Below are 12377 nucleotides of genomic sequence, written 5' to 3' on the forward strand. Positions count from 1 at the left end.
CCTACTATCAGTGTCTCCAACACTGGGATACTGACCCACTGCCACAACCTTAGTCAGGACATTATTCCCTGACTATAGCCACGCTGGTTCACATAGGTCTATACACCCCAGGAGTATAGTATCCAGAGGGTTACCTCAGGTCATGTGTCACTGATAGGGGCACGCATACTACCATAGAGAAGCGCAGCTGATTCAGCAATACCAACACTGATACACATAGTATATTTGTTTTTATGTTTATCAGTTGGGTCACATCTAATACAGATTCATTATGACACTGTGACCTGCAATCCCAGTACTTACCCGGACACCCCTGTTTTAATCACCTACTACACAGGTTCGCATTAGGATTACTGTGTTGCAACAGTACCAGTGGTTTATTAAAACCGTCTGGCACATATTTATTATTTTGATCCAGAGCCAATATGGCTTCCTATATTTAGGATCAACTCACCTTCAGTACATCGTTGGACCAATATTTTATATATGTTGTTTAATAAAGATTATGTTTTTAAGTCAATCACTAATCCCCAGAATGTGAACCCGAGTGCTACATTGGGTCCTTTTTCGCCGATATCCACTACAGTTTATACCCTAAGCACCGTTCACAGTATCATTTCACTAAGGCTGTAGCAGGGGTTCCCCTACTGTCTTTCCTAATAAAGTGAAGAAAATATACAGGACTTGTTGTGCTATGGAAAGAGGGCTGAGTTGAAGCTAGCTGGGTTCATTCATACCCTAGACATGACCCTGGATCCAGAATAGTAAGACATTCAAAACCATGTTATTTGAAGTTAATGCAAGGTAGTACTAGCTTAACAATACATTAATCCTGTGATCTTCAGATATTCAACGTCGATTATTTAAGCATATAATTATGCGTTAACTTCAAGGAAAATAACGTCTGTTACTGATTTTGGTAACGTGATAGTTGAGTAAACGGAGCTCTGTGGTCTCTAAACTATAATCAGACAGTAAGGATAGAAAGCCCCAAAAATCTAACATATCCTTACATAATGTCTAGTGGCCTATAATGTTGTATGTTATCCTTTTTCTCATTACCATCTTTACACAGTTACACAGCTACATACAGTAGTAGATGAGGTTGAAAAAAGACATGTCCATCAAGTTCAACCTATGTTAAATCTAGACAAGAGATACTTTTCCTAAATTTGTATTTACAGTATTTTGATACAAAAAAAACCCTAGTGAAATATCATCCAATGCTGTATCATAAGGGGGGGATGTAATTCCTTCCTGGCTCCAAATAATGGCTATTAGATTTGTCCCAGGATCAACATCCTTCCCATATTTACTTATTTGGTATATCCCTGTATACCTTAACTTTCTAAAAAGATGTCCAACCTTGTTTTGAAGATATCTATTGTATCTGCCATCACAGTCTCCATGGGTAATGAATTACACATTTTAATTCCCCTTGCTCTAAAGAACACTTTCCTTTGTTACTGGTGAAATCTCCTTTCCTCCAACCTTAAGAGATGACCCTGTGTCCGTTGTACTGCCCTTGGGATGAATAGTTCTTTTGAAAGCTCCTTGTATTGTCCCCGAATATATTTGTACATAGTAATCATATCCTCTCTTAGACGCCTCATATTTAATGTAATGTCAATCTAAATTAGCTAGCCTCTCCTCATAAGTCAGATTTTCCATTCTTTATTAGTTTGATTTCTCTTCTCTGCACTATTTCTAGTTCCATAACGTTTGTGCTCCATATTCAAGGTGTGGTCTTACTAATGCTTAATACAGAGGCATAATTATGCTTACTTTCCTTCCATCCATTCCCTGTTTAATACGAGAAAAGATCTTAGTTGGCTTTTGCAGCTACTGCATGATATTGGGTACTGTTGCTAAACCTACTGTTTACAAGCACTCCTAAATACTTCTCCATCATGTAAACACCTAATTTTTGCCCCATTTAATTTATAAGTCGCCTGTTTATTCTTGTTTCCCAAATGCATAACCTTACATTTATCTGACTCATCTGACTTCTACCAGCCAAAGTTTCCAGTCTATCCAAGTCCTTCTGGAGTGAAATTACACCCTGCTCTGATTTTAGTACCTTACAGAATTTAGTGTCTTCAGCAAAGATGGGGACTTTGCTCTCTATGCCAACCTCAAGGTCATTAATAAACGAGTTAAAAAGCATGGGTCCCAGTACCGATCTTTGAGGTACTGTACTCCACTCACGACTTCAGCCCAACCTGAAAAAGTTCAATTTATGACATCTCTCTGTTGTCTATCCTTCAAGCAGTTTTCAATCCAGATGCAAATATTTTTACTGATTCCAATTTCCTTTATTTTGTGCACTAACCTCTTGTGTGGAACCGTATCAAAAGCCTTTGCAAAATCTAAGTAGATCACATCAACTGCATTACCCTGGTCTAAATTCCTACTTACCTCCTCAAAAAACTAATACATTTCATTTAGCACGACCTATCCTTCATAAATCCATGCTATTACTAATAATTTTGTTATCAATTAGGTATTCCTGAATATTAACCCATACTAAACCTTCAGGTAGTTTCCCACTATTGATGTCAGACTTACAGGTCTGTAATTCCCTGGTTGTAATCTAGCTCCCTTAATAAATATAGGCACTACGTTTGCTTTACGCCAATCTTGTGGTACTGAGCTGGTAGAAATGGAGTCCTTGAATATTAAATGTAATGGTTTGGCTAATACTGAACTTAACTCCTTGAGAACTCTTGGGTGTATGCCATTGGGGCCAGGTGCCTTATTTACTTTCATTTTATCAAGCCACCTATGAACTTCTTCCTCAGAATGAAAATATCACTTGTGAGCACATTCACATGTCTCAGACAGGTCTGTGTCCTTGCTTTTCACCATTATCACCTAGCTTTCAGTACAGCAAGTTAACCAATTATTTGCTAATATGGCTTTTTTCTGTGGTACAGTACTATTATTGCAATTGATTCCCCCCTAGAAAATACAGAGGCAAATAGTTTGTTTAATACCTCTGCTTTTTCTTAGCTCCAATAATTTGCCTACCCATCTTACACTGATAGGGTCCTTTATTTTATTTTATAATCTTTTTGTTATTACAGTACTGAAATAACTTTTTGTCTTACTTTCTGTTGCAATCCTGTTTTTCATTTTCAATGTTTGCTAATCTGATTGCCCTTTTGCAACTTTGTTACATTCCTTATCATTCTGATATGATGCCTCCATCCCTTCTAACTATAAGAATCAAAATGCCTGTCTTGTCCTTTTCATTTCCTTCCCTAACTGTTTATTTAGCTAGTGGTTTAGACTTGTTTCTTTTATATTTATCTGCCCATTATCTTCTACATTTTCCCTGCAAAAACCTCATCCCAATGTATTCCTTGTAAATTATTCCTTCATTTATTAAAATCTGCCTTTCTCAAATCTAAAGTGGCCTATTCTATAAGCTACTTCTCGAGGCCTTTTCGGCCAAAATGCCTACTGCTATTCTGTAAGCCTCGATAAGTGGTCGATAAAGACATGAATCGCCAATTTTTTCAGCCGTCCAAAACACATCGCCAGGTGAGCGGTGATAAGCCACTTTTCGGCAGGTTCTGAAACTACTTCTAGTAGCCTCAATTAGTTTACCGAGGCTAATCGCGGCTCTAGAAAAGGGGAAACACCCTGGCACATGAATAAGGAACTGATGAATATATTGAAGCTTTAATGGTATACCAAGTTTCCTAAAGGAATTGAATATGCAGTTTTAAACAAATACATTTTATTAAAAAAAATGATACAATAAGTACAATTGAGTAACTCCTAACCAAGAGTCATACACAATTATTCCTATGTCTTGATTAAGCTTAATCAACCCGCACTACACAATACACAATTAATAATATAAAATATATAACAATTAAATCTAGAGAATGCACTTGGCTTAGTGGAATTGAATGAAAAAACACTAGGTTGTACAAAAGTGGTTGATTTTCCAAATATCCTGCTCCTCAACGGATATATATTTAATTAATACTAGACACTATGGCCCAATTATAAAAAAAAACTTCTTGACATATAATCCCCTTTTGTTGAAGGAAGTTTTTTGACAAACGTTATGGAATATAATCACACACTAAGTTGATTGTGTGTGGCAGCCTAGAGTTTTTGTGAATAATTGTATTATTCTTGAAGATGTTATACACTTTGTTGTGAGTATGGGAGTTGTTTCACTCAGAGGTATATATATATTGTCTTTATGCTGCTTGAATTGATCTTTAATACCCAATCATGAGTAATGGTTTTCTTTAAAGATGCATGTGCTGTATATATGCTATATCTGTGAGTGTTTGTGCAGGTAACACAGAATTACACAGTCTTACTCACGGACTCCGATTGTAGTGTTGAAATCCATCTTCACTGCTCACCGTCCCATGTTGAGCATTGTAACGGAGTGCTCACCACAAACAAGATGTGACCGCGGAGCCGAGGTGCAGATAGCTATATAACGCCATCCACAGCCGCGTGGCCGCGTCTGGAGTGTAGATTGGTCGAAGTAGCTGGGTCAGGGTTGGAGAGGTAAGGATAGTCAAGATACTTGTCGAGGTCAGGGTTGAGAGGTGCGGATCGTTGCAGGTACTTTTAGCCGTGGTCAGGATTTCAGAGATGAGGATAGTCGTGGTACGTTGCCGAGGTTGGGGTTGGAGAGGTATGGATCATCGTTGGTAGCTGGGGTCAGGAGTTTAGAAGACGGAGTCCAAGAGATAGCCGGGGTCAGGAACAGAGTAGGTAGGAACCAAGATTCAAGACAAGGCTGTGGAGGCAAGGGTAGCAGTGAACACTTTGAAACAACAAAGGTTTATGCTCAGCCAATTTGCCAGTGGGCCGGCTAAGCATATATAGGAGAGAGGAACCAATTAACAGACAGACAGTGGAGGCACGTCCTCAGTGCAGGCTGTGATTGGCTGTAGTGGTGCAGGAGACAGGTGTGGGAAGGATTGCTGATGAAGATAGATGATGCGGTACATGCGTGCTTCACGTGCGTGCGCCACGCACCGATGACGCCACCATGTGGGCGCAACTTGGAGGCTGGGCCAGGAGATTCTGCATTTTCCTCCACGCGTAATGCGCATGCGCCCGTACTACGGTGGCTAGGGGTGGACGGCCCAGATGACGTGTTGCAGGAGGCAGAGGAAGCTGAGCACCCGTTCGCGGGCCGGGGTAAGCAGGGAGAGGGGAGAGGGCGGCATGACACACGGATCCTTAGAAGCATCCAGATCTGCTCACTGAATAAACAGATAGTACTTTTCGCAGTGTCCGTCTGATGGTGTGTCCAATGCTCTGTTTGTTACCTCTTCTGGCACTTTGTTGACCTCACGATCCGTAGAAGCGTTGTAAAGCAATATTTGTATAAACTCTGCTTCTTCTGCAACTCCGATCCGCTGCAGCGTCCTTAGCTGGCACAGCAGACACGCATGTTGCTTCCTCCTCACCGGTCTGGTTTGGCACCAAAGACAGGTAAGGGGTGTGTGTTGGTGTTTCGCTACGGGTGCTCACAAGGCAAAGGTATCTCACCCTATGCATTTCACCAGGCTTTGGCTTCCTCAGGGGTATCGCCAAAGCCTGGTGAAACACGTAGGGTGAGATACCAATGCCTTGTGAGCACCCATAGAGACATTTAAATGCATAGGAGATACCGGCACCCCATAACGGGGCCAGTATCTCAGGAAGCAGGGGGTCCCGGACCTGAAATCAATGTGGTTCTGCTCCTGAAACCCCCTGCTCACATACACTAGTATTCAAAATTGTATTAAAACCCTGCGATCGTTGACGTGATATGCGCAGGGAGAGACGTCTCTCTCTGTGCAGCTCTCTCTGCAGCTGAAACAAATCACCGGGTGACCCCTTTTGAGAGAGGCGATCACCACATTGCTGGCTACTCGCCCGTTTTGGGAATTTTGCTATCACAGGTAATCAAGGCTTTCTGAATACCATAATAGCAACGCTCACAAAAACTGGTGGCTTTACCGGCCCAGAGATTTTTTTTATGAAGCCTTATATAATAGGCCACAAAGTCTTTGTTGAACCCATACAATATGTTTTTTATACTTTATTTAAAATCAGACAATGTTATGATCACTGTTTCTCAAATGTTCCCGAACTTGAATATTTGTTATTACTTCTACATTGTTTCATATTACCAAATCCAGTATTGCCCCTCTCCTGGTTGGTTCTTCAACAATTTTGGTAATGTTATAGTCTTTTAGCACCCCAAAAAAACTGTTTCCTTTAGTTGTAATGCTAATCTCATTGCCCTAGTCTATGAGGCCTATTCTAGTAGTTTGATAAGTGACTTATCGAGCATTTTGGGCGCTTCTCGAAAGAGTTGGCAAGTGTAGCTATTCAGAAAGCTTCGATAACATGCCAAACTCACTTGAGAAGTGCTTCTCCCCGGTCGGTAGCGCTCCTGCACAGACAAACTATGCGGGAGCTCAAAAAAATGCTAAAACCCAATTTATTTCAAATATTGAGCAATTCTCCGAGATTCACATCACAGCTGCAACTCGCAAGCAACTCGCAGGTTCTGATCTCGCCATCTCAAGGGTGGTGAGATGGAATCCGCAATGTGTCTGAAGAAATTTTGATTTCTGCATCGGATTGAAGCCGGGAATCTCCGTAGCTGTCCCGCATTAATATCAGCTCTGGAGACCACCTGTTTCAATACTATGTAATAAAAATACATTTACACGCAGCTTCATTACCTTAGCGGCTAACCGCTAGGGGTAATGAAGGGGTTACATACCAGTTTATTGGGGTAGAGGCAGTGTGTGAATGTGGTCTTTAGCCCAGGGTGGGTGTTTAGGCCAACCTGGAGGATTTCGGGTGGAGTTAACTCCTCCATTACCTTAGCGGTTACTATCGCTAAGATAATGAAGCTGTTTTTATTTGATTTTAATATCAAAGTAATTAAGCAGGGGGTTCCTGAGCTGGACCACATTAATTATAGTCTCGGGACCCCCTGCTTCTCAAGTTACAGGCCCCGGTATGGGGTGCCGGTATCTCCCTGTATTATTTAAATGTGCTGGTCACATGATGCGGGAGATTTAAACTTTGCGGGGATACAGGCACCCTATACCGGGGCCTGTATCTCGGGGAGCAGAGGGTCCCTGGACCTAAAATGAATGCGGTTCCGTTCCGGAGACTCCCTGCTTCTATACTGTGTTATTAAAATTAAATAAAAACAGTGAGATCACCTGTACGAGCTGTGCAGGGAGATGCAGCTCTCTGTGCAGCTCTTACAGACCGCAGGCAGATAGCATGGGCAGTACATAGAAAAAGGCTGAGATAAGGACACTGCTATCCCGAGCGGTATTGGCATTGTCCAACCTCACGATTTCTGACTTGCGATAACTCTTTCTGAATATCATGATATCACAAATGTTAGGCCATGAGGTGGAGACATGCCAAACTGTTCAATTGGGCAGTGATTTTATCGAAGCTACTAGAATAGGCCGCTATGTCTGGATAATTAAAATCACCCATTATGCAAACATGACCCAGTTTTGATGCCTTCTCATTTGCAAAAGTATTTTAGCTTGCTCACTCTCGCAGATATTTGGTGGTTTATAGCATATTCCCACAAACATTTTCTTTATACTTTTACCTCCACTGCTAATTTCTATCCACAAGGTCTCTACATTTTCATCATTCCCTTCATAAACATCTTCCCTTATAATAGGTTTTAGATCCAGTTGATCATATAAACATACTCCACCATCTTGCGTTATGTTGTCAATTGAATACATTTTGTTTCAGTGATTTTATTTTCTTCACAAGTAAAACCCATTAATTGTCCAAATGTGTTTACACATAGTTGGTTATTCATTAAACTACAAAAGTGCGGATCAGGTTACAGTACAACCACATGCTTCAGTTGTAGTTTCCAATTGACAGTGGCCCAAAAAGCACCATCACAATTTAAGGAATAAACCCCCTACTCAGATCCCCTAAAGCTCCATTAAATCAGGGCTCATTGTGTGCCATTACCTAAAACAATAATGGATGTTATTCTCCCTAAGGTTAACGCATAGCCACAATGCTAACGATATGTAAGAACAATGGATGGTGTATATCTCATTAGTGTAAGCTTAATGTCACGTTAAGTTGGCACAACATTGCGTTAGTTTCCATTAATGTGACGTTAAGTATGTCTTAGCCTTACTCACACGAATATCCTAAAATAGGTGTTTAACAGGTGTTGAGCAAGAGAGGGAAATAACACTGTAAATAACGCGATGTTAGTTAAAGAAGCAAAACTATATGTTTTTTTTAATTTAAATAAATCTGTTCTGTGGAATTAGATAATACTGTCTGCATTTTTTTTAACTACTAATGCCATTTGTAAGGATTTTCTATGTACTGATCATCCTTTGGTTACTACAGCAACCATTTAGAAAGTCACATCCATTTCCTTTTTTGAAACAGGCTCTTACATGCACCATTTTGAGCTTTGCCCTTTGGCAACAAATTATCACAAAAAAGATGTTTTGCTATATTCCAAACAGCAGGCTTTCTATTACTCTGAAAGTTGTAACAATAATGTGTTACACTTAGTAATATAATGTTACATTTTAGCTGCAACATTTCACAGATTGCAGCACAAAGTCATTTTGGCCATTTTGTTAGGCACACAATCAGAATTTTTACTGATTCATAACAGGAGCACCAAACAATTGACAGCTTAGGTATGTCATTTAACAGAGGTTCGTGGATTTGGCCTATTGACTACTTTTTGCAATAGCATTTTTCAGCATTTTTACACTGAGCACTTTATTAAATAAGCCCTAAGTTGTTTATGGAGACCTGTGAAAATTTGGTTTAATGAAACTTTAAAATATGCATATGCATTTTTTTTAATGAAATTATACATTTATGTGGACACTGACAAATAAAATTAGTAAAACATAAGATGATTAATAATGTCTAATGATAATATTACGAAGGAAAAGGTATATAGACTTGCTCCTATGGCCGTCCAGATCTGCAATATTTTTGTACTGTGACATGGTTTGTTTGGTATAAATAATAAAACACCTTCCATTGTCTATTTTCAGATGCAGAATCGCGATATTTGATAGCTGTGAAACCAAATGAAAATCTGAAAAAACCCTGCAAAGGTAGTAATGTCCCCATGGTTTTATTTATTCTCTATAGTCCGGGGCATCGTGAGCCGGACATCCCCACTGTAGGCAAAGGGGATTGTTGCCCGAACATTGCCCAAACGGCTGCTTCAGACTACTGTATATAGAGTTACCCTCTTAAAAAGGCAATCTAAGCCTGCTCTGCAGTTCTTAAATGACCCATAAGGTTAGACAATTTTGATACATAACCTTAAAGAAGCAATCGATGCCCTTTTTTTATTTATTATTTTTTTAACATAGGATTGAAGCAGTGGGTTTCCAGTGCGGAACCCATTCATTTCAGCTCCGGGGCCATCTGCTACCGGAAATACTGACCTCCGTAGGGGGTGCTAGTAGCTGCTCCACTCAACTAGCAGGGATCACGTAATGGCAGCGTTTCAGGGCTTCCACACCCTGTGGGCCAATAGAAAGCCGTGATATCATCAGGTGAGGCTTCCTATTGGCCCAAGTGGTGCGGGAGCTTTAAACTTTGCCGAGATACCGGCACCCTTTTTGGAGGTCTGCATATCGGGAAGCAGGGGGTCCTCGGAGCTGAAATGAATGGGGTTCAGCTCCAGAAACCCCCTGTTTCAAACCTGTGTTCGAAAAATAATAAATGTAAAAAAGGGCATCAAATGATCCTTTAAGGTTATGTACCAAAACTGTCTTACCCTAGGGGTCATTTAGGGACTGCAGAGCAGGAGAGGTGCTAAGCAGCTTATAGTTTACATTTTAGCATTAACAAACAGCTGAGAGCTTCTTATCACTGTAACTACACAAATTTGCTATGACTGCCCTTAACCCACCAATATTTATAACGCGCATTGCTGTATTTTGGATACAATTTCTTTAGACGACAAACCCCAATTAAAGGGACCTTTCAGATACAGTATAAAAAAATTATTTTCTGTCCCGATTACATATTTTACTGTGAAATGCTTCAGGAAATTCTGTATGAGAGATACTGATGTAAAACATTTTGTGGACAGAATTCTTTAGAGCAGCAGTCCCTACTGTACCTGGTCTATGGTGTTCCCTAGAGCAGGTCACAGTCCCCAAACCTCTGGGTTTCCAGGATATTTGTCTTTTTTTATCGGTGTGAGACACAAACAACAAATATTATGGCTGCGACGTCACTAGTGGGAAGTCGCAACGTCATCTCCCAATGTCATTGTAGCTTTATATTGACTGTCTGAGCTAGGCTGAACCAGGTGGGAATATAAAACTGCCTATATCTCAGTAATCGGGTGCAGGGTCCCAAAGGGTTTACAGACCGTGGATCAACTCCAAGGAACCCCCAGTTTAAGTAACGTAAGATAAAAATAGGACCCCCCGAAAAAATATAAACATCCACAAAAAATTATTTTGTCTGTACAGTTTTCAAGAGCAAGAAAGCCTTAAAAGAAATGTTAATTATTTGTAACATTTCAGTGACTTAAAAGCAACTTCAGAGTTTTTGGGAATAATTACAAAAGTTTAATTATGAATGAAATGCACTATAGATCCAATAATTTGACCAAAAATGCCTTTGCTTATGTTTTGTTGCTGTGCTTTTTACTGTGGAAAATGCAAGAATTAAGTTGGGTTATTTTCATTTATTTTATTGTCTTAATTAATATCATAGCTTTCTACAACACTAAATTGTTACTGCTCATAGTTTTCTTCAAGTTATAACTAACAGAATATTGGTTATTTTATAATTGTGCTCTATTTGATGTTTGCAACAAGTGCCCCTTTTCGGCATCCACACAAATCAATTGCACTTTACACCAATCTAGAAGTATGTTTCAATCACTCCTATTGCTTTGTAATGTCGAACATATAGCATCATTTCGTTATGATACACTAGTAGTTCATCAGACTATGGCCTTTACCAATGTTCAGATACGCTAATAAGCAAAACCAGAACCTGGTCCATTAAGTTTTTATGGCAGGCTGGGCAAATAAAATGGTCTTGTAATGGAATTTGAATGTATTCCATTTTATTTATTTATTTATATGTATGTATGTATATACACACACACACACACACACACACACACATACTAAACTATCTCTAATCCAAGTTTTAATTTCTATTTCCCATATTTTATATCTTGTAATATTCTTGGGCTTGAATGATAGCAGAGTAATTTTAATAAACTAGACTTTCCTTATAAACTAATTCTCCCTTATACACAGTCTTCATAAGTATTTTTATCACAAATGTAGTCTATTAGAATATAACTATCATACAATCCTCAAACTGTAATAAAATAATATGGAACTGTAGCATAGGGCAGACTCAGGATATATGTAATATAACTACTTAAGTAACACCATGGTGAAACTGCATACAGTATTTTTTATTTATTTTTCATAATGGGACACAAAATATAATACTGTTATTTGGCATAATTATCTAGATTAACTAGATATTTGTTTTCCCCCACCTAGAAAAAAACTCTGTGCAGAAACCTCTCCAGTTGGTCATTGGTACCTTGACACCAACCTCAGTGTTCTTATCATGGGGCATCCTTATAAATCCACAGTTTGACTGGGCCGCCCTGAACAAATGTCCGAATGACAGGTAATGCACTTTAAATCTTTTGAGAGTTGTATGTATTAGCTGGATAGCTGCGGTCTTCGCATGTGTGGGACGAGTTGCTTGGATGTTCATCACACTAGAAATGGTCAGTGGAATTCCCATAACCATGCTACTTATTGCGTGGCACACACACAGGGTGTATCATACTGCAGGAGAACATTATACTGCAGGAGAACATCATACTGCAGGAGAACATTATACTGCAGGAGAACATCATACTGCAGGAGAATATCATACTGCATGAGAACATGATACTGCAGGAGAACATCATACTGCAGGAGAACATCATACTGCAGGAGATTATCATACTGCAGGAGAACATCATACTGCAGAAGAATATCATACTGCAGGAGAACATCATACTGCAGGAGAATATCATACTGCAGGAGAACATCATACTGCAGGAGAACATCATACTGCAGGAGAACATCATACTGCAGGAGAATATCATACTGCAGGAGAACATCATACCGCAGGAGAATATCATACTGCAGGAGAACATCATACTGCAACTGACAGCATTGGATCCAGGCAGATTTTTTTTCTGCAAGTTTTGTAACAACACCAAACATTCATTACACATTAAAAGTCAATGTACTGTACATTGCATATTCCAACATAGAGAAAATAGTACCATCTCACCTGTC

At 39.5% G+C, this 12377-nt stretch overlaps 1 protein-coding gene across 45 annotated transcripts in view; it reads left to right on the top strand.

Moving 5' to 3' along the window:
- The window catches only part of ABI3BP (ABI family member 3 binding protein), a 425352-nt gene that overhangs the window by 191527 nt on the left and 221448 nt on the right, over positions 1–12377 (top strand). For all 45 annotated transcript variants that reach the window (XM_075590134.1, XM_075590143.1, XM_075590151.1 and 42 more), the window contains exons 3-4: positions 9078–9140; positions 11580–11712. In XM_075590134.1, coding sequence (XP_075446249.1) covers positions 9078–9140; positions 11580–11712 — 196 coding nt within the window. The remainder of the gene's footprint in view (positions 1–9077; positions 9141–11579; positions 11713–12377) is intronic.

The sequence above is a fragment of the Ascaphus truei genome, chromosome 3 (assembly GCF_040206685.1).
Source record: "Ascaphus truei isolate aAscTru1 chromosome 3, aAscTru1.hap1, whole genome shotgun sequence".
NCBI classification, from domain to species: domain Eukaryota; kingdom Metazoa; phylum Chordata; class Amphibia; order Anura; family Ascaphidae; genus Ascaphus; species Ascaphus truei.